The 23,870-nt window shown below is 40.5% G+C and overlaps 1 protein-coding gene across 2 annotated transcripts in view; it reads left to right on the top strand.

Annotated features, from left to right (window-relative positions):
* Positions 1–23,870, top strand: part of DGS1 (dgd1 suppressor 1) — an 81,899-nt gene that overhangs the window by 38,932 nt on the left and 19,097 nt on the right. For both annotated transcript variants that reach the window (XM_010246117.3, XM_010246118.3), the window contains exon 8: positions 6,927–7,016. In XM_010246117.3, coding sequence (XP_010244419.1) covers positions 6,927–7,016 — 90 coding nt within the window. The remainder of the gene's footprint in view (positions 1–6,926; positions 7,017–23,870) is intronic.

The following is a 23,870-nucleotide window of genomic DNA, read 5'->3' as shown; positions in this document are numbered from 1 at the left end:
ATTATTTCTAGTTTAGTTATAAATATTTCAAATCTGGTTTTCAATTTTTTATGAATACAATTTGCAATTTTCTTCTGGTCCTATAATGGCAATTTCTTGGCAATTTTCAAATTGAAGTAAACCATTATCTTTTGTTATTTTCTTTCTCCAAAAATCTTGCTCCTTAGAAGAGGAGCTATTTTTCAATGGGGGGTAGAATCACATTGATTAAATAAGTCAAGCTTAGCAAACCTACCAGTTTACTTCCGCAATTCCCCTAAGGGTTGCAAAATTGTTGGAGAAAATTGTGATAAGTTTTTTTCGGGACCATGGAGAGTTTAAGAAAACCCATCTTATCACATGGAATACTGTTTGTAGAAAGAAGATAAATGGAGGAATGGGTTTGGGTGATGCATTAGCAAAAGGGGTGGGAAGGAATTAATTGTTCTGGGCTCAATTGTATTGCAATTTGTTTTTTGGCGAGTTAAGAAAACTTCTCTTTCCTAATCTTGTAATCATCTTTATATTTTTTAAGGAATTATTGTTACTGATAAAATAGAAATCGGTTTGGGTGGATTGGTAGGCAGTAATAATTTGTTGCTTGGGTAGTGGTGTGGAGATTCTCATTAGAAACTGATATGTTCTGGCATTTTGTTATTAAAAGTATTCATGGCCCAACACCCAATGGAAGGGATGCTGGGGTGGATCCTAGAACCTCACTTGCTTCACATTGGAAATCAATTTCAGCCATTCTAAATGTTTTTCTAAATTGGACTTGGTATGATTTCACATTGGGGGAGTGTTAAATTCTGAAAGACTTATAGATAGGGGAAATGCCATGTGAAGATAGATTCCCGAGTATTTGCCTTCTCATTGAACAAAAAGGAAGCTGTCTCCCCATTTATCACATTTGATAGTTTGCAGTTGGTTTGGGATTTTGGATTTACATGAGCTACAAAATAAGACTCCTGGTGCAGGGGGAGGACAATACATTCCTAAGTGCCTTCTAAAATGATCACAATCATAACCTAGTGGAGGAAAAGGTGGGGGGGAAGATAACAAAGAATTCTAAGAAACAACTGCAGGGGGGAGAGGGAGACGAGTTGAAGGAGGAAGAAGGTGAGAAGGTGGAGAGTTGGAGGGGCAAAAAAGGAAGCATATGATTAAATATGGAAAGTAATGGACAAGTGGCGAGCGGTGAAGGGGAGGGAACTAAAAGGACTCAGGCGGGTGAGGTTGTTGGGTGCCTAACTGTGGTGAAGAGGTCCCGTTCGAAGGAAAGAATTCCAAGAGGCCTAAAGAAGAAAGGATTAGGAGTTCGGAAGGGTAGGGGTGCAATCGGGAAGAAAGTTTCTAAAGGAGGGAACAAAGATAAGATGAAGAGAAAAATGGAGGGAGGGATTGGGTTTGGGTAGTAATGTAGTATGACAATGGCCGCAAGACTATGACCATGGGAAGGGGAAGAGGAGTTGAAGAGGTCTCCAACACTAGATACCCACGGGAAGGGATTTTGAATCCTTAGGCTGTCAAAGAGGAGACGAGATCCACTGGTTCACCCCGGAAAGAACATTTGGTGGTAGAAACTAACCAAGTGGCAAGGACCAATTTGGGTGGCCAGGAAGACTTGAGCGTAAATATCTCTACTTGAGCACTACAAAAAGAACCCGACCTTAACATCACACCATCCAAAGCTGGCCTTTTGGGGAAGAGTTTCACGTAAGAGGAAGGTAAGGAAGACGAGGCCCCCGTTGATAAAGAACCTGAGGATCTCTACAGACGAGAGAAGACAGAGAAGAGAGAAGACAAGAGAAGACTGAGAAGAGGAGGTTTGGACTTAGGAGGGAGGAGTGTAGGGAAGCTGAGGTGGAGAGAGTTGGGGGGGGGGAAGAGGAAGAAGAAGGAAAAGGAAACGAAGGATCACTTATAGAACAAGGTCTACAATACTTGTAGGGTGTCTATTTCGACTCAAGGACTAACAGGGGAGGAACATGCTGAAGATATAGTGGGGGAAAGACAAAAGGGAGGGGAAGGAGAAGGGAGTGGAGAGGGACCAGAGGAGACCTCGGGTCAGTTGATGATGCTTGACTTAGATAGCCTTGTGGAAAGGGAGGTGGCGATTGGAAAATTGTTAGGCCTTCATTTTTGGGGAGGGGAAGAATTTGCAAAAATTGCTTTCAAACGATTTGATAAAAATAAAAGAGAATAAAAAATAAAAAAAAGGAAGAGAAAAGTCATCAGGAAAAAATTTGGGACGAGGAAGGGGGTGAGGAAATATATTTTGTAGGTGTGGTTGGAGGTAGGGGAGCCAGGTCGTGGGCAAATCAAAATGAAGATGTTATCCTTGATTTTTTGGGGCCTAAAGGAGTAGAGAAGTGAATTGGCTAGAAATTTGATTAGAACTCACAAGCTAGAGGTGGTTTTATTAAATGAATCTAAATCAGAGGATTTTGACATTAGAATGAAAAACAAAATATGGGGAAGGGGTAACAAAGAGTGGGTGGTGTCAAATGCAGCAGGGCAGGTCGGGGGTTTGGTTATTTTATGGGACCCTAGGGCTTTCAAGAAGTTAGGAGAATGGGTTGGGGCTTTCTTGGTGTTAGGATGGTTGCAAGAGGCTTCTTGAGAGTGGAGTTGGGTAGTGTCCAATGTGTATGGACCCAATGAAGAAGTGGGGAGTGTTGGGAGGAGTTAGACAAAGGTGGGGGGACCCCTGGTGTTTGGCAGGAGATTTCAACGTTGTTAGGAGAAGATGTGAGATGAAAGGTGGAAGGGAAGAAAGAGTGAGCTCGAGGACGAGGAGTTTTGAGGGCTTCATTAGAAATCATGAGATCATTGACCCCCCTTTGATGTTGGAAGGTTCACTCGATCAAATGGCTAGTGTCCAATTCTGAGAAGGTTGGGTAGATTTCTATTTACAGGAGATTGGTTAGATCATATGTGAGAAATATTTCAGGAGCTGCTAACAGTTCACATTATCAGACCATAAGCCTTTAATTCTAAGAAGCTTTGCTTTGATGTTAGGACTGAAGCCCTTCAGGTTTGAAAATGTTTGGTTGTATCAACCAAAATTTGCAGATTGGGTCTAGGAAAAATGGTGGGGATTGCAAGTGGAAGGGTCGACAGGGTACAGGGTGATGAGGAGGAACTCAGAGGTAGGAGACCAAAGGCATTTGGTAATGAGGGGGATAGAAAAAAAGAACTGCTGGATAAGTTGGCTAGATTGGCAAAATTAGAGGAAGAAGTTTTCACAAGAGAAGCAAAGTTTGAAAGGGAGATACTGGAATCCGAATTAGAACAACTAATCCTAAGAGAGGAGGTGGGGTGGAGGCAGAAATCAAGGGCAATATGGTTAAAATAGGGAGATAAAATTTCATCTTTCTTCCATGCTATTGCCAGTGGGGGAGAAGGAATCTGATCTGATTACAAGGATTCAGGTGGAGGAAGTGGCAGACTCCTGAGAGGATATTCAGGGTTTGTTGGTGCAGTTCTATAAAAAGCTGTACTCAGGAAGAACTTGGTGTTGGATGTCTTTGGGAGAAATTGTACCTAAAAAGCTTAGATATGTAATGTTAGCAGGTTGGTTGGAGAGGGAGATTGAGGAGCCAAGGTGGAGGCTTTAAAAAGGATAAGTGGAGATAAAGCTCCAGGACTCAATGGCTTTAATTTTAACTTTATAAAACATTGTTGGCATTTTTTGGAGGAAGACTTCATGCTGATGATCAAGGAATCTTGTCAGAACAAGTGTCTTGGAAAGAAGAGCTAATGCAACATTCATTTCTTTAATTCAGAAGAAAAATTGAGCGGTGAATATAAGAGATTTTAGGCTAATCAGTTTGATAAGTAGTCCTTATAAATTGATCAAAGTCTTGTCTTTGTGGCTGAAAAAGGTGCTTCATGAAGTTGTGGGAGATTCTCAGATGGCCTTTGTAGAAGGTAGGCAAATTTTGGATGGAGTTATGGTGGCTAGTGAGTGCATCAATTCAAGGTTAAGAGTTTGGTGTGCAAGCTTGATATAGAGAAGGCCTATGATCATGTGTAGTGGGTTTTCTTGGAAGGAATTCAGAATCTGATGGGTTTTGTGGAAAAATGGAGGGGGTGGATGTTTGGGTGCATATCAACTGTGTCCTTTTTAGTGCTACTAAATGGATTGTCCTCGGATCCAAGCCTCTAGGGAGCTGAGACAAGGGGATCCAATTTCCCCTCTATTGTTTGTACTTGTTATGGAGGTGCTGAACCTACTGTTACTGAAAGGGGTTCAGTAGGGTTGGTTTGAAGGTTTATAGGTGGGGAGGGAAGGCCCATGCATTTCCCATTTACAATTCGCAGATGATACACTGATCTTTCTTGATGTAGATGTGGAGCAAGTGTTGAACTTAAGAGCTATTAGAAGAAAACAGTCCCAAAAGAATGAGAGGACTGATTAAAAAGGTGTGAAATGAAAAGTAGATATTGGCAGAAAGAAGAAGAAGAAGAAGAGAGAAGAAGAATAGTTCGGCTGTGAGAGGGTTGAGGAGAAGAGTTCTTCGTACAACTCCTCCTTCCATAATCTTTTCATTAAGAAATAATTACTATTTTTCTGAAATTACAAGTAGGCCCTTAATTGGGCGATCAATTAATTAATCAAGAATAAAAAAAGGTTTAACAGGCTCATTAGTAAAGGCCCATTAGCAAAAATAGAACAAAAACATAAAGAAATAAAAAAACAGCTGTGGTCTATGGGCTATGAACCATTTGGTCCATCCTCTCTACACTCCCCCTCAAGCTGAGCATAGTTGTCAATCATGCCCAGCTTGCCAGTGTCACGTTGTAGCTTGGCCTTGGAGATTCCCTTGGTAAGAATGCCAGCTAATTGTTCTTCAGATGTAATGAATGGCATGCAAACTTCTCTAGAAGCCACTCTTTCTCTAGTGAAATGCCTGTCAATTTCAATATGTTTAGTTCTATCATGTTCCACTGGATTGTGGGCAATGTTATTGGCGGCCTGATTATCACAATATAGCATCAGTGGTTTATCATACTCAACACCTAGGGCTAGTCATAGAAAGATATAGCAGTTTCCCTTGTAACCTTTGAAATACTCCTTTATCCTTCAACAGTTCACCATCAGAGGCAGAAAACTTGTGACTCATATCAATGGGAGTAGCCACTGGTCTTGCACCCATTTTTCCTGTTTCAGTGAGCAAGTCTAGCACATACTTGCATTGAGAAATAAAGATTCCATCCTTAGACCGAGCCACTTCAATACCAAGGAAATACCTCAACTCCCCCAGGTCTTTGATCTGAAAATCTGTATGAAGGAAGGATTTAAGATCATCAATCACTGTCACATCAGTGCCAGTCACTATAATATCATCCACATAAACTATAAGATATACCACCTATGAGCCTCTCCTCTTCACAAAGAGGGTATGGTCAAACTGAGTCTTTGTTCACCCAAAGTTAACAAGAGCAGCCCTAAACCTTTCAAACTAGGCTCTAGGTGACTGTTTGAGCCCATAGAGAAACTTCTTCAGTTTGCACACTTTTCCCTCCATGTCTGTGCCATACATCCTTGGTGGGAGGGACATATAAACCTCGTCATGTAATTCTCCATTCAAGAAGGCATTTTTCACATCTAGCTGATAAAGGGGCCAGTCTGAATGAGCTGCCAAAGATAGCAGGACCCGCATAGATGTTATCTTCACAATAGGAGCAAAAGTCATCTACAAAGGCTGAATATAGGGCTATGTCTTCTGTTTGTAGTGAGATAGTTTGGCTCCAGTCTCTCCTTGCTGATCTTGGTGTCCATCTTCCTATTCCTATTCCTCTCTATGCTGATAACATCAGTGCCATAAAGGTTGCATCCAATCCAGTGTTCCATGAGTGGACTAAGCATATTGAAGTGGATTGTCACTTCATTAGAGACTTGTTTCTTGCTGGCTCCATCTCTCTAACTCATGTAGCTTCAGACTTGCAGATTGCTGATATATTTATAAAGCCCATGACAAGATCTAGACATCTGTTTCTTGTGGGAAAACTGATGCTTATGTTCCAGCATCAGTTTGAGGGGGAGTTTGAAGAAACATGATGTATTGCATTACTATAGTCCCTGTTGTACATAGTCTTGTTCTTTTCATATTCTTGTGTTTCTATGTCAGCCCCTATAAGGGCTCTTTTGTATTTTCTTCTTTTAATCTTTCAGTCCTCCAATGACACCCCCGAAACTCTTTGGTGTGGGGGTCGAGTAAGCTGTTTAGACACCCATGAAACTCTTGCTCTTCTCTCTTTCGAACTGGTTTGGTGACAATAGCCATGGGCTGCAGTGTACGGAAGACATATTTGTGTTGGTGGTGTTGGCAGATCCTATTTGAGCTGAGTTATTGTGGTTTTTGAGAGGTGTGCAACTAATGCATGCCCTTGGTGTGTACAACTTAAGGGTTTATTTTTGTTTTCATTGATTCTTTGCTTGTATCTGATCTTTGTATTTCTTTCATTTTTCTTGTTGAAAATCTTTTAATTTGTTTTAGCAACAAAATTGCATTAGTCTGTTACTACTAAAAAAGGAACAATACAGAGGATATAAGAAAAAAAAAGATAGGATGAAAAATCTTTTAATTGTTAAATAATTTCATATCTCTTTCTTTGCTAAACAAATTTACTCTGTTTAAAACTAATATGCAGGAGACTTCTTCAATCATATAGGTTGCCATGAATTATGAATAATTTATTTTTTCTTGGTGTGTTAGCTCAGTTCACTAGGTGAAGCATATGTCATCTATCCTCGATTTTGTTTTTTAAATTTTTGATGAGTAAAACATTTCCTTTGGAGTAATGGAATTAAACATGGATTAATCTGACCTTTTATTGATTCTTTGCACCATATTATCTCATTTCTCTGTATTGGACAGTCTTGGCAAATGTTATAGGATAGTTCTTCTCACTGAGACGATTCATTCCCTGGTTTGCAGAATGTTATTGGCATTCAGTGAACAAACAAAAGGTCAGAAACTTCCAGAGAATGCATCTGATCAGGAATTACTGGAAATAGTTATGGCCAGGTGAACATCTCAATTTTTGAATTGATGGTAAAGATGTTGATAAAGGACATTTTATTAGTTCCTTAATGTTATATGTTTTATTTTCTCTATCATTACAACATTGAGATTTAAACCTCTTCTAATAGACGCTTTACAGATTTACAGTTATGTGAGATGGTAAGACATGCTATTATGTTTTCTGCTGCTGTCTTAATCTGTTCTTCAGTTCTTCCATACTTAAGAATGCCTTGGAATTATAGTTTTACTTAATTGGGAACCTGTAAAACTCAATAAAGGAGGTTCTGGTGACTCATTTTGATGTATATACTGTTTCCTTAATTGCTTAACCATGAAAATGCATATTCTAATTGAGAGAGCTAGTGATTGGCTTCAGAGTTAACCTAATGATATATGAAGACCTAAATCACCAAAGGTCCCAGCAAAAAATCAGTCGTATCTAAATTCTTCTCTCTGTAGTTTTCACTTTCCTATTATTGTTTCTTGATATCAGCGAAGCAGCAATTTCTTTTCTATATATTGATCTAGCATGTTGGAAATACTGATCTGAATTCTGAAGTTAAAATTCAACAAAGCAGAAACATATAGTTTTAATTTTTCTGGGATACAGGCCAATCCATATTTCCTATGTAAATCACAGTTGTCAAGGTAACACCTAGGTGATGCTTAGGTGATAAGGTGCCAATGGAGGGTCACCTTGTTTAAATGCCAAGCTATTTTGTACATGGCACTCTGGAGTATTTTGTATATTCTTTATTTTTCAGATTATAATAATAAAATTGATATCATTAAAATAAATTATTCATTTTGTGGGTTTATACACTAGTTTCTTTTTATTATTTTTCTTATTTGTTAGGGTTCAATTAACACACATGTTGATGTATGATGTCTTGAACCCTCAAGAACTTCAAAACCTAAGCTAATAAGCAGGGAAGAGCTTAAAAATTTTGTCCAATCAACACATTCTTCTTCTACTTGTTCTTCTTCGTTTTTGTCCACCATTTCTTTTCTCCTAGGATAAAAATAGGGGCTTGGTCCTAATATTTTCTGGATTTTATTTTCTTTCTTCTTTTTTCTTTTTATGAATTTGTTGATTTTCTATATTTTAATATATAGTTAATACCTTCTTTATGGAGGTTATAGAGAATTACATGTGAAAGATGGTATCTGGTTGCTAAGGAACCTTGGGAATTAACCTGGGATTCATGATTTTTATTTAAAAAATCCATTAACTAGGCTTCCTTCTAGTGAGTAGGTGAGAAGGCACCCCCCTGTTGCCTAGCTTCAACTAGGCACCTTGAAAACTAACACGTAAATGTTTGCATTAAGTGATTAGATATGCCATCCCTGAGATTGCATGCAGGCCTCTTTAACCAAATACATTCAAGGTATTGGTTTGCATTTTGGTTCGATAAGAAACAACATTGTATAAAATTGAAAAGAGATGCCCTTTTAGAATTCTTATGCCTTATGAAGTTCTAAGTGTTTTTTTTTTTTTGACTAGTATTGACACAATATGCCCGTGTTTCTTACAAAAAATGTAGAAATTTATCTTCCTGGCATTCCTGCAGTGTGAAGCTATATGATTTCAAATGTTAGAAATATAAGTATATAGAGGAAAGGTTGGGTGGCAGGGCATTTTTGTCCATTCATTCAAAATTTACTTTTTTTTTGGTAAAACATTCAAAATTCACTTAAGGGTAGTATTGTCTCAAATACTTCTAAGACAACCATTATAAATATAAGTTGGACGCAGGTGGGAGACAAATTTCTAACTCCCATCTATCATATTGATCATCTTTTAAGCCCTTTCCTTTTCTTCCTCCTTCCTGTTTTTGGAATCTTTTTTGAGAAAGTTGAAACTGCAGAGGTTAGGAAATTTGGAAGAACATGAACACTGACAGTGTGGAGGGGAGAGGTGAGAAGAGGTAAAGTAAGATTTTCATTAAGAGATATAAAAAGGGGAGAAACATACAAAAAGCTAAGCCACTATCCCATGAGCAATTACAAAAAGATTTACATGATCAAAAAGGGAACTGAAATCTGAACCATTTAAGTTAAACTGAGCTGATGACCAAAAAAACAGTTTGCCCATAATTTTTTTTCACACATCCTCCACTCGGCTGCCTTTGTTCTTTAAGATTCTAGAGTTTCTCTCCTGCCATATAGTCAGTCCACCACACTACTCTAGGAATCATTTGCTCCGCCCCCGGACCCCCACGCCACGCCCCTCGAGGCAAGCCCAAACAAGTCCATGTTAGGGTCTTAAATTCTTAGTTCTCACACAAAAACTAATGATTTATAGTTTTAATTGCTTTTTATGTAGATATTTTATTAGGATGAATGAATCAACAATATTATCAAATAGGGGGTTCTTAAAAAGCAATTAAAACTATAAAATCATTTTTTTGTGTGAAAACTAATAATTTAAGACCCTAACATGGACTTGTTTGGACTTGCCTTGAGGGGCGTTGCACAAAAGCGGCTTGTAGAATTAGGAATGTAATATGTCACATTAGCTACTTGAAGTAATGTAATTGAGATAAAAAGAGATTGTGGGTTTTATATGCTTCAAAATGTTTTATATGCTTCAAAATGTTTTATATGCTTGATTTTATTTTTAAATTATCATTTGAATATGCTTTACATGTTATGTTTATGTATTTTAATTTTAGATAATAGGTTTTTTTAAAACATTTATTTTAAAATTTAAGTATATTTTTATTAATATTATGTTTAATAATTTTTTGTTTTTTTTGCACATTTTTGAATTTTTTTGGCTTTTTTTGATTTTTAGTATTTTTTTAAGTTTTGTGCCTTGCTTAAAAAGGCACGCGCCTCGTTTTGCGCCTTAGGCGCAAATTGACCCCTGCGCCTTTTTTGCGCCTTGCGCTTTTAAAACACTGGTTCTGACCTTTTAGATGCCACCCTTTCAAGAAGCTCTCCACTGATGCCAAGCAACAACCCTTGAAGGCAAACAAACTGTACACTTTCACCCAGATGCTATAAGAGAATTTACAATGTAATAACAAGTGATTAACTGAGTAGAATCAATTCCCACACCTCTGTTCAAGAGATTATGCTTAGGATCTTATTAAAATAGGCAGACCAGATGAAAAAAGCAACTTTCAAGGGAATGTGTTTGCACCAGATTAGGCTCATAGGGAACTGCTGATCTTCTTCCCTAGTCAGCTTGTTATAAACGGAACTAACAGAAAACTGCTTATCCTCCCCACCCAGCCACATTCTTCTGTCATCTCTGTTAGAGTCAATAAGGATATTACAAAGCTTTTGCAACAAACGAGCAAATGGTTCAATCTCCCAGTCATTTAAGGCTCTTCTGAAATGGGGGATTCCAAACGCAATTCCCACTGGAAAACTGCAAATAATCTGTTACCTTTGCTTCCTTATCCACTTCTACTACAAATGACTCAGGGAAATTATCTTTCAAACGATTACCTCCACACCAGCAATGAGCAATCCTTTCAGAACCGGGCCTTGGTTCCTTTCCCCACTTCAAAAATGATTTCTTGCTGAAATGACTATAGCTTTTCTCTACCCCTTTCCATACCGAGCATCCATATGGCTGACTTGCTTCACTTGGATCCCAACCCCTGCTTCTTAGACCATATTTTGCTTTAATTACTCTCCTCCACATGCTATTCTCTTGCTGACCAAATCTCTAAAACCATTTGCCGAAAAGGGCAATATTCAAATCTCTCAATCTTCTGATTCCCAAACCTCCATTTTTCTTGTGCTTGCAGACCCTTCCCTAGTTTACTAGATTACTCTTCTTATTGTTGTTCCAGCCTTTCCACAAGAACTCTCTTATCTTCTTTTGATAAAGGTTGCCATCCCAGATGGAATTGAGTACAAGGGCAGTAAATAGACCGGAATAGATGACAGCACTTTAATTAAGAAGTGAGCTTACTCCCTTTTGATAAATATTTGGACTTTCACGCAGCCAAATAGATTTTGCATCGCATTTAGCCCCTAAAGGCATTCCCAATTACTTGGTTAGCAACTTTCCCTCCTTGAAACCTCAACAGTTTGCTCATTCTTGCAATTCCTGACCCTCTCCCACTGCCACCAATTCACTTTTATGGATATTCAGATGCAGCCCTGAGACTGCTTCATGCCTCCACAAAGTTTCCATCAAATACTCTAGTTGCTCACTAGAAGCATTGCAGAAGAATGCTGAATCATCAACAAACTGTAGAAGAGGAATCTCTAATGTTTTCTACCCCACTGTGAAACCCTCCAATAAACCACCCCTAGCTGCTCTCAAGACCAACTGACCCAAGGCTTCCATCACAGACAAGAATAACAAGGGAGATAGGGTTAAGAGGACCAATATTTGATGGCTCAGTTAAGCCCATTAAATAGGTGTACATCAAGGGACCTTGCAAGATGGCCCAATATTCACTGATGATATAACCAACTAGGGGTGTAAATGGATCGAATTCGAATCGGATCAGGCAATATCCGAATTCGAATCGGATCAGGCAATATCCGAATTCGAATCTGATTAGAAAATCCGATATCCGAATTTGATTCGATATCCGACGGATATTAAAAATTAATATCCGAATTCGAATCCGATCAAGTATTCAAATATTTGATTCGATTCAAATTTGATTAATTATTTATTTTAGATAATTAATAAATATATGAAATAAATATTTTATTGATATAAAATATATAAATACAAAAATTATTTATATAACTTAATTATTATAATATAAATTAAATAAAATATTTTATATTATATGTAAGAATTAAATAATCGGTCCAATTCGGATATTTATTGAATCGAATCAGGTCATATCCGAATTCGAATCCGATTAACTATTCGGTATGAATAGGATATCCGAATTCGAATGATTAGATATTCGAATTATCCGAATTCGATTCGATTATGTTGAATATTGAATTCGAAATCGAATTTTCGAGTACTGTTGACACCCCTACAACCAACATCTATAAATAGCCCATGTTGTAATTAGAAAGGCATTGAGCCATTTGACCTCTCTCTCTCTCTCTCGCATTCTCCCTGGTTTCTCATCAACTTTGGTATTAGAGCCATAAATACAATTGGTGATTAGGATACTCCATGCCGCAAACTAGAGCAACGACAATGGAGGAAAGAGTGGATCGTATTGAGGTCAATCTGCACAAATTTTCTGGTGATTTGCGAGAGATCAAGGAGGCAATCTCAATGGTTATGTTGTAGTGTTAAAAGATGACCGCAACCAGAAATAGTAAAGAAAATGATTCTGGTAGCTCTAGTCAAGACAATGTTCGATGGTTTGGGAGAAATGCTCGTTGGCTGGTCAGAACGGATTTCCCTATCTTTAGTGGAGAAGATCTTCTTTCTTGGATCTACAAGGAGGAACAATACTTCAATGCAAGAGATTACGAGTCATCAGCGAGTGGCGATTGCCTTAGTGTACCTGGAAATTGAGGCGATCAACTAGTTCCGATAGTACAAAAGATCTCATCCTTAGATGACATGGAAAGAATTCTTGGAAGCTCTCTTTGTCTGATTTGGACCATCCTCTTTTGAAGGTTTAGATGAAGCTATGGCTAAGCTACAACAAATAGGTAAAGTGTGGGAATACCAAGTTGAATTCGAACGTCTAGCGGTGAGAGTGTATGGATAGCCTAAGAAAGCTCTTGTCAGATGTTTCGTCGGCGGTCTTAAAGACGAGATCCATGTGGAGGTAGGTGAAGTCTATGCAACCTACCACCATGTTCGCAATTGTTGAACTGGCTAGACTCCAGGAAGATAGGTTAAATAGCTTGAAGAGGATAAATTGAGGACCAAGACTGATCCTAAAGACTCTGCCCAATCGGTTAGAAAGCCAGATGGTTAAGTCAGCCTCTGCATTGACTCAAGCTATTCCGTTGAAGAAGCTGTCATGATTGGGAATGCATGCCTGTAGAGAACGGGGACTCAGCTACAACTTTGACTAGAAATTCTCACCTGGCCATAAATGTAAGTGACATTAGGTGTTCACCTTACAAGTCGATCTTGAGGGAGACTATGAAGGCAACTTGGCTGACAGTCCAGGTGAACTAAGCCAGATAGGTGAATCGGAAGTACCAGCCCTCACCGGGTTGCATTCAGCCAGATGATGCGGGTGATGGGTCAGCTTTTGGGTTGATGGGTGGTATTGTTAATCGACAGCGGAAGTACTTTGAATTTTATAACTCAGTGCTTGCTAGGCAAATGGGGCTGGTTTTTGAACTGACAGTCCTTGCTCTGATACCAAGTAGTCGATCAAGACTACAATCAGTCTTGAATTCGAAAGCAAAAGAAAAGATTTCAGAAGAAGAAAAGAAGAAGAAGAGAGGGAGAAAAGAGAAGCACATGAAGGGTTTTAGAAAAGAGAGAGAGGGTCAATCTTAATGATCTGCCGACCCACTCTTAATATTTATATATGTTGACTAATTGTAAAAGGGCTGAATTGCCCTTATTGCTTACATGGCAAATACACTAATAATAAAGCTGAAATAACAAGCTGTAACAACAAACTGAAATAACTACCAACTAACACTGACATAACTAACAAAAAAATATATGCTATGCTGCCATACGAACACAGTGGGGACCACAGCAGTGGGGTCCACATCAGTGTTCTCTACACCGGTGGGGCATGAAGAAGCAGATTTGTGTCAATGTTGCCTCTTGTGCGATATGTCAACGACATAAGTATGACAATCAGTCTCCAGCTGAACTGTTATAAACCCATACCTCACCCTGAGCAAGTGTGGGATGAGGTAACTATGGATTTCATTACTGGTCTTCCCCTTTTTGGAGGTAAGACAATCATTGTTGTTTTTGTGGATGGACTGTCCAAATATGCGCATTTTGCACCACTAGCCCATCCATATGCCACAACACAAGTGGCCAAAATTTTTATTCAGGAGGTTTCCCGTTTGCATGGAACTCCCAAAACTATTATTTCCGATCGTGATTCAGCCTTCATGAGGCGGTTCTGGTCTGAGTATTTTCGGGTGCAAGGGACAAAACTCCACTATTCTACAAGTTGTCATCCACAGACCGATGAATAGATGGAGGTTGTATATCATTCCCTTGAGACCTGTCTTTGATGTTTTAGTAGTGGTTACCCCAGGTAGTGGGTCAAGTGGCTTTTGTGGGCAGAATGCTGGTACAATACTTCCTTTCATGTTTCAATGGGCATGTCACCTTTTCATGCTCTGTATAGACAGGAGCCACCTTCCATATTACCATATGAAAAGGGATCCACTGTTGTTGTAGGGTAGATGCACACTTGACGGACAGAGATGCAGTCCTTAAGGACTTAAAGGCCAACAGAAAATGAAGGCTCAATCTGCTAAGAAACACTGAGATGTCCAGTTTGAGGTGGGGGACTGGGTTTACTTGAAGTTGAGGCCTTACCGGAAAGGTAGCCTAGCTAAACAGTGTTCCCAAAAGCTAGCCCCCAGATTTTATAGTCCATTTTGTGTTCTAGTGAGAGTGGGTAAGGTAGCTTACAAGTTAGACCTTCCTAGCTCTTCCAAATTACACCCCACATTTCATGTGTCTCTATTGCAGAAACACTTGGGGCCTGTACCTTACTGCTTCAGCTAGCCTATCGGATCTTTTTGAGGACAGGGCTTTGCAACCTGAGCTGGACCATATTGGTGATTTCACGTGGATCAGAGATGGTAATAAGACAGTTCAACAAGCTTTGGTGGTCTGGAAACACCTACCACCTGAAGATGCAACAAGGGAAGACTACTCTCATTTGCAACAGCGACACCCAAACTTTAACCTTGAGGACAAGGTTATTTTAAAGGGGGGAGGAGTTGATGGAGCTATTGATAAGAACAATAATGTGAATTACCCAATTAGGCCCATTAAACAGGTGTACATCAGGGGACCTCGCAAGATGGCCCAATATTCGCTGATGATGTAATTGGCATCTATAAATAGCCCATGTTGTAATAAGAAAGGCATCGACCCATTTTTCAAATCTCTCTCTCTCTCTCTGGTTTCAGGAAGCAGATCCATTGAAGAAGACTCCTTTGGTGAGCAGGCTCTCATCAAGGACATGTGGTGGATTTCTTGAAGGGTGATGGTGCTTTTTGTATAGTTCTCTTCAAGGACATGCGCTGGAGGATAGCGGGGTTATGCATATTTTCTGCTGTCACTTTTTTATAGGATAGTAAGCTTTGTATCTTGAGATCGTTGGTCTGGCTTCAGATCATAATTTCCTTGAACCAGTCTAGTTAGTTCTTGGTTCGAAATGCAACCTAATTCAGAGTTGCTTGTTTGTGAGAATCATAAAAATGGCTGTTGTTTTCCAACTTCTGACTGCCCTGGTTGCTGATAACCTGCCCAGCCTACCCTTCCCTTCATTATGATTTTTTTTTTTTGAAGAAGAGGTAAAGTGATTTCATTAAAGAAAGCATACACTTAGAGAAGCCATAGAAAGCTCTCCCACACCAACTACAACATCATTATGATTGTTATAATTCAGGTCTGCCTTAGAGTTCGGCCTGACTGAGTTCAGTTATGTAGAAGAAGAAAAAGTGATAAAGAAAGAGAGAAAGAGAGAAGAGGGAATTCTGGTTCGAACTGAAGGAGTCAACTTGTCTTCTCCCAGTCGGCCAGTAAGTATTTATATTATTAATAAAAACATAACTGAAAAGACCTATGTGCCCTTACTTAAGTTAAGAGCACAAGTTTCAACACAACATTACAGATCAGCAACATCAATCAAGGTATAAAGACAGAAATACCCCTACGCTAACACTCCCCCTCAAGCTGGTGAGTATATATCATATACTCCCAGCTTGTTACATATGTAGTTCACTCTTCCCCGACTCAAGCCTTTTGTAAATAAGTCAGCCCACTGATTTCCTGTATTAACATGTGTAGTGTCTAGCTCTCCATTCAGCACCTTCTCCCTCACAAAGTGACAGTCAACCTCAATGTGCTTGGTTCTTTCATGAAACACTAGATTAGAGGAGATATGAACTGCAGCCTGATTATCACAATAGAGCTTCATTGGAGTGTTAATGTTGTACCCTACTTCCTATAGAAGGTTCCTTAGCCACACTAATTCACAAGCGGTATGCGCCATAGCCCTATATTCTGCTTCTACACTGCTTCTTGCCACAACCGTATGCTTCTTACTTTTCCATGTCACCGGGTTACCTCCCAGAAACGTGCAATAGCCTGTAGTAGACCGCCTATCAGACATAGAACCGGCCCAATCAGCATCAGAATACCCTTCTATTTCAAGTTTTCCCCCACTCTTGTATATCAGACTGCGACCCGGGGCCCCTTTTAGATACTTCACAATTCTCAGAACCGCATTCCAATGAGGAATTAGAGGTTTTTGCATGAACTGACTTACCACACTAACTGCAAATGAGATGTCTGGTCTGGTAATGGTTAGGTAGTTTAGTTTGCCCACAAGTCGTCGGTATCTGCCAAGGTCTTCAAACACTTCACCCATATTACTGCTTAGCTTGGTATTTGTGTCCATGGGTGTTTCAGCTGGTTTGGCACCCAACAAGCCTGTTTCTTCCAGCAAATCAAGCACATACTTCCTCTGGCACAAGTTAATCCCATACTTGGATCTCGCTACCTCTATCCCCAAGAAATATTTCAGTTTACCCAGATCCTTTGTCTGAAAGTGATCCTGTAGATAAGTCTTTAGCCTGTCAATACCAATGTTATCATTCTCAGTAATAACAATATCATCTACATACACCACTAACAGTATTTTTCCTCCCGGAGAGTCATGACTAAATACAGAATGGTCAACTTTGCACTGTTTCATGCCAAACTTCTTTACCACCTCACTGAACCTACCAAACCATGCTCGAGGAGACTGTTTAAGCCCATATATAGCCTTCCTTAGTCTACACACCTTACCATCCTCCCCTTGAGCAACAAACTCTGGAGGTTGCTCCATGTAGACCTCCTCGAGTAAGTCACCATGCAAAAAGGCATTCTTGATATCAAGCTGATATAGTGGCCACTCATACATGGCTGCAAGAGAGATCACAACACGAATTGACCCTATCTTAGCAACCGGTGAGAAGGTCTCTGTGTAGTCAATGCCATAGGTTTGGGAGTACCCTTTTGCAACTAATCGCGCTTTCAGGCGTTCAACACTACCATCAGGCAGATACTTAACCGTATAAACCCACTTACAACCAACAACTTGCTTCCCCGGAGGAAGAGCAGTGAGGTCCCAATTATGATTATGATGAAGGGCTGAGAGTTCTTCTTCCATGGAACGACACCACCCTGGAGAGGCAAGGGCTTCCTGGACATCTTTAGGAACAATAATTGATGATAACAAGGTAACAAACTGGCGATGGGAAGCGGAAAGGTGAGTAAGAGAAACATAATTAGAAATGGGATGAAGGGTGCAAGTACGTTTACCTTTCCGCAAAGCAATGGGTAGATCAATCTCAGAAGCTAAGTGGGGGTTTGGTGCCCGATCTGTCGACGGAGATGTAGCCAGAGGAGTAGTAGCTGGTGCACGTGGGCGATGTGTATACACATGACGGATAGGTGGGCGTTCAACAGGTGGTGGCACCGGAGGCAAGGATTTGGTCATGACTGGAACAAAGGGAGGAGGATCGACAACGGGAAATGGAAGAGGAGAAGGTGATGAGGAGGAAGAAGCATCACCAGACCCCAAAAAGAACGGAGTAGATTCAAAGAAACTAACATCTGCACACACAAAAGACCGTCAAGAACCAGGATGGTAACGCCTATACCCTTTTTGGGTCCGAGAATAGCCAAGGAAGATGCACTTGAGAGAACGGGCATCAAACTTGTCGTTTCCGGGATCCAGATTATGGACAAAACAGACACACCCAAAAACTCTCGGTGTAAGAGGGAACAGAGACAAAGTGGGAAACAAGACCTGAAACGGAGACTGACCATCAAGGATGAACGTGGGCATCCGATTAATCAGAAAACAAGAGGTAAGCACTGCATCACTCCAAAAAGGTTTGGGAACATGCGTGTGATGCATTAGGGATCTTGCTGTTTCAAGGAGATGGCGATTCTTTCTCTCAGCCACCCCGTTTTGTTGTGGGGTGTAGGTACACGAGGTCTGATGTATAATGCTGTGTTGGTCCAGGTATTCCTGAAATGATGAGGATAAATATTCGCGGCCATTATCAGAACGAAAAACTTTGATGTGGGTACCAAATTGGTTACGAATTTCAGCATAAAATTTTTGAAAGATGGTAAACAATTCACTCCTTTCTTTCATTAAATAGAGCCACGTCATCCTTGAAAAATCATCCACAAAAATGACAATATCTGTATCTATTATATGACATTACTTTATAAGGACCCCAAACATCTGAATGAACTAAAGAAAAAGGACTCGACACACGGTTATCAACCCTAGAACTTAAGGGAACACGATGGTGTTTCCCAAACTGACATGACTCACAATCCAAAACAGAAAGCTGACTCAAGGACGGAACCAAGGACTTCAAGACTTTTAGCGACGGATGACCAAATCGGCAGTGCCACTGGAGAGGAGAAAGAGATGACTGGAGAGCTGTTGAAGTTCTACCACCACCACCGTCAAGATAATACAGTCCACCTGCTTCATGCCCTCCACCAATCTTCATCCCCGTCTTGAGATCCTGAAAGACACACATAGAAGGATAAAAGGTAATGGAGCAGTTAAGTGATTTGGTCAGCTTACTAACAGACATAAGGTTAAAAGGCAATTTAGGAACATACAGAACTGATGAGAGGGATACAGGATCTAGGTCAACATTACCAACACCACAAATTGAGGATGTGGAACCATTAGCAAGGGTGACAGATTGTGATGTTGAGCAATGAGATAAGGAGGAAAACACACCTGGAGTTCCAGTCATGTGATCGGAGGCTCCAGAGTTAATGATCCAGGGATTGGGTGTAGATGCCAGACAAGCCATACCTGAGTGAGCAAAAGTCGCCGTGTTCTGCTGTGATTGGATAAACCTCTCATATTCATCACGGGGAACACTCACCATCTCCTTCATGGGACCATCTGTGGATGTAGGAGGCAACTGGTCAGATGAATGATTCTCCTGTCTAGAGCTAGAACTTGAGTCACCGGTTGCGGCATCATTGGACCAGGTTGAGGGAGACCATGTAAATCATAACAATAGTTGATGGTATGTCCATCCATACCACAATGAGTGCACTTCCTCGGGTCTGAGCTACGTCCTCTACCACTGGCTCCCCTTGAATCTCTGCTCCCAGTACGACCACCACCACGATTATAAGTAGACCCACCATTGCCACTTCGGCCATATGCAGAACCACCACCAACACCACGGCCAGACTGAGCTCCCCGAGCTCCACCACGGCCTCTCGATGCAGCAAAGGCAGATCTATCTGAGATATTAGAGTTCTCAGTAGATCCAATAGAAATCCTCCGAAGTCGGGCAAATACCTCTTTTAGGGACGGAAGAGCTGATCCCCCTAATATCTGAGTACTGGTTCATATTCAGACTTTAGTCTCACCAAAAATCTAGTCACATCAAGCTGCTCTCTCTGTTGTTGCTGAACCTTGACATCAGAAGTGAGAGGATGATAGACATTCAACTCATTACATATGTTCCTCATGTTGGCATAGTACTCCTCAAGACTTTGATTGCCCTGTTGCAGATTAAAGTACTCTTGATAAAGCTGATAAACTCTGGTTGTATTGTCCTGTCCCGAATACAATTTCTTTGCATGGTCCCACACATCTTTGGCAGTATCAAGTAAAATGAAGTTCACACTAATCCTGGGTTCCATACTGTTCCACAACCATGTGATGATCTGAGCATCCTCTTGCTCTCAGTCTGCATACTTGTGAGAGTCAGAGGAGGGTTTCTCCTCTCTGATGTGTTTTACCTTCTTCTTTGCCTTCAGAAAGACTTCAACGGATTTAGCCCAAGCCACATAATTCTCTCCATTTAACTTAATGGAGGTCATCTGAACATTCAGGTAGCCTGTAGGCACCATCACACTAGGTTTATAATCATTATTGTCTCCCATTATGTTATCACCAATTCTGCATACTTGCTGAATTCTATTATCACTGAGATCTGCACACTACACACCACTAGGTCACACCTGTCACACTGATTGCAGCACTAATTGTTGCTGGAATGTGTGCTCTTTACACCACAAACCCTAAATCACACCTGTCACACTGATTTCAGCACTTGTTGTTGCTGAAAAGTGTGCTCACACCACAAACCCTACTCCTACAACTACCTGAAATCTCACCACTATATTATCATATCTCTTCCTTCAAAATGCACAAAGAAACCAGCATAAACCCTAGCTCTTACTGGCTGAAACCCTAGCAAATGGTCTGAAACACACCTCCTATTTAATCCATAACAGATATCATGCACTGAAATCTCTTACCTTATCGCTGAAGTAACACCCATGCGAGATGCGAGCAGGAGAGCAGTCCACACACAACAGCCGCTTCACACACAACAGCCACACACAGTTCGGCCCTCTATTCTTCCTCTACTAGGAGAGGGCGATCTCAGAAATCACAGCAACCGACCACATACGACCTGAATGGAGGCATAGAGACCCCCAAGGGAAGAGGGCGATCACTCCTTTTCAGCCCTTTCCCTTATCTCCAATCGAACACAGAAAAAAAAGAGGAAAACCCTAGATAGGGTGAGCAGAGAATGAACCCTAGGCAAGCAGAAATCTAGGCAGATTTAACCTAGCTCTGATACCTTGTTATAATTCAGGTTTGCCTTAGAGTTCGGCCTAACTGAGTTCAGTTATGTAGAAGAAGAAAAAGTGATAAAGAAAGAGAGAAAGAGAGAAAGAGAGAAGAGGGAATTCTGGTTCGAATTGAAGGAGTCAACTTGTCTTCTCCCAGTCGGCCAGTAAGTATTTATATTATTATTAAAAACATAACTGAAAAGACCTATGTGCCCTTACTTAAGTTAAGAGCACAAGTTTCAACACAACATTACAGATCAACAACATCAATCAAGGTATAAAGACAGAAATACCCCTACGCTAACAATGATGAAGGGTACTCCCGTCGCCTGCCAAGTCACGGTTGCTGGTCCCTGTTCTCCTTGCTGCTTCATTGTAATTGTTTCCTTATTTGTTGATTAAGTTTTTGCAGAGGAGATGGGCCGAATGGCCCATAGACTGTCATTTCATGTTATGTTATGTTATGTTTCCCTCTGTAATGGGCCTTATTCTGGGTCCATACTCTGTAATGTTATGTTTTTTGTATTTTCTTGCCCACTCAAGGGCCTCTCTGTAATATTTCAAAGATTAACTTCTTAATAAAATGTTTAGAGTGTTAGAGGGAGGTTATATTCGAACCTCTTACTCTCTAACCCTCATTGCCGCCAACTCTCTCTCTCTTCTTCCTCTCTTGTTTGTTTATTTTCTGGTTTGCATCTAATCTCAAGCAGTTCCATACATCAAGAGGACTGTTTTTCAACTTGGTATCAGAGCGGGCCATTGCTTAGCGTGTCCCTGATGTGGTTCTAGTTCAGCCAACTGCATGAGGAGGTTCTAGGGCTGAAAGTTTATAGTGATTTGCCTGGTTCTTGGAGGTCATTGGAGGGTGCCCAAGTCTCTACACAATTGGAGAAGGGTTCGGTGACTAGGAAGAATCAGAGAGCAAGGTGTTCGGCCTGATTTGAAATCGGAGAAAAGGATTTCGAAGTTATCTCAGAGAGCAAGGTGTTCGGCCTGGTTTGAAGTTCAAATCAGAGATTCCCTTACTATAAGTTTTTCTCAGTTCTTTGCTGGGTTATTTTGTTGTTTTGGTGGACTGTTAAAGCATTCAAACCCCTCTTCCATTCTGCCCTACTGTTGCTGGACTGATTCAACTCAGAAATTTCTGGGTTATTTTGGAAGAGCTGTTCGGCTGTTATTGGACTACCAAGCTGTTGGAACTGATTTAAACTAAGTGGTACTAGTCTCATCTTCATCCCAGCCTCTTCTTGGACCTATACAGAACACTTTGAAGTGGTTTCTTCTAGTTAACAGTAGGCTGTTAACTACTGCACACTGAGTGTTTGACAAAAGGTCTCTTAAGGACTGTGGCATTTTTTCTCTCTTTGGGACAATGGTTGTTGGGGACCTAAAATACCTTGTGATTGGGGGTTTGCTGGTTGTCCTTTGAAGGCTGAAATAGTATAGAAAGAGCTACCACCGAGCTGGACTGTCACAGTTATCAAGATTGAACTGATTCTATGAGCTGGTTGTTGTTGCCTATTCAGCTCAAACTAAGCTCATCAAGTCCAGTACTTTGGAAAGCTTATTTAAATCCTAATTGGAGCCTTTACATGATGGATTTCTCAATCCTTGAAAACAAGAATGCTACTGAATATGGACAGACTTTGGGAACCCCAGCTGATTCTATGTTGGCTGTAACTACAGTTAAACTTGATGGGACCAACTACTTGGCTTGGTCACAATCAGTTAAAATCCATATTTGTAGCAGAGGAAAATGGGGTTTTATTTCTGGGAGCAAGAAAGCTCCTCCAGAGGATGATCCATCTTATGAGAGATGGGTGCAAGAAAACTACACAGTGATTGGGTGGCTTGTGAACTCAATGCAGCCACAGATTAGTCAGCAATATCTGTGGATGAACTCGGCTAAAGAAATCTGGGATAGTGTTGCAGAAACTTACTCCCAGAAGTTGAATGTTGCCAGAGCCTACAAACTGAGAAGTGATGTGAAGAATCTAAGGCAGGGGGAGAAGTCACTTGCAGCATACTTCTCAACCCTGAAATCTCTATGGCAAGAGATTGATTTGATAGAGGCTGTGACATGGGATACCTTTAAGGATGCTGAAACATACAGGAAATTGGTTGAAAGGAATAGGGTTTTTGAGTTCTTGACAGGGCTGAATTCTGAATATGACATCACAAAGCAAAACATTTTGTCCAAGGAAGATGTTTCATTGTCTCAAGCATATGCTTTGGTCAGTAGTGAAGAAAGTAGGAGGCAAGTGCAGGTTCAAGGAGTCAGTATCAATGATCATTTTGCAAATATGGGAATTAAACCCAAAGGGGTTATAGGAGCTCCCAGTGGCACAGGAAAGAAGGAGGTGGTGTGTGAATATTGTAGGAAACCGAAACACACCAAGGACAAGTGCTAGAAATTGCATCCCAGTCTTGTCCCTATCCGATTCTAGAAGAAGAATGATAGTAGAAAGACAGGAAGTGCACATGCAGCCACAAGTACAGATACAGAGGTTGAGTCTGCCAGTGCACAGTTGGCAGCCATGAAAGCTGAATATGAGAAGTTTGGAAAGATGATCAGCCAGCTTGAATGTGTAACTTCATCATCCAACCCTTCTGGAAGTCCAACCACCACCACATTTTCTTACTCAGGTATAAGGGGTTTGCTAACCATGCATCCACCTTAGGTAATCTCAAGACCCCTTGGATCATAGACTCAGGTGCTTCTGATCACATGACCAACCTTTCCACTTTGTTTGTTTCATATGATTTGCTTCCTGGTCGTGACAAAATCACCTTAGCTGATGGTTCTCTTGCCCCTATTTCTGTCAAGGGAACTGTCAAGCCTATAGACTCCTTACTCTTATCTTCCACTCTTCATGTACCTAAATTAAATACCAACTTATTATCTGTAAGTAGCTTGACCAAGTCATTGAATTGTTGTGTAACCTTTTTCCCTTCTCACTGTGTGTTTCAGGACCTGAAGTTTCGGAAGGTGATTGGGAGTGGCCATGAAGCGAATGGAATATACTTGCTCCACACCCCTAGCCAATGCTTTGATCATCCCAAGAATGTTGCTTTTGGTTCTACTTCTTCAGAGTCTGTCAGTC

This window comes from Nelumbo nucifera, chromosome 7 (genome assembly GCF_055504915.1).
Source record: "Nelumbo nucifera cultivar China Antique chromosome 7, China Antique-T2T, whole genome shotgun sequence".
Lineage (NCBI taxonomy): Eukaryota > Viridiplantae > Streptophyta > Magnoliopsida > Proteales > Nelumbonaceae > Nelumbo > Nelumbo nucifera.
The sequence above is the reverse complement of the archived record's forward strand: the minus strand, read 5'-3'. Positions and strand labels throughout refer to the sequence as shown.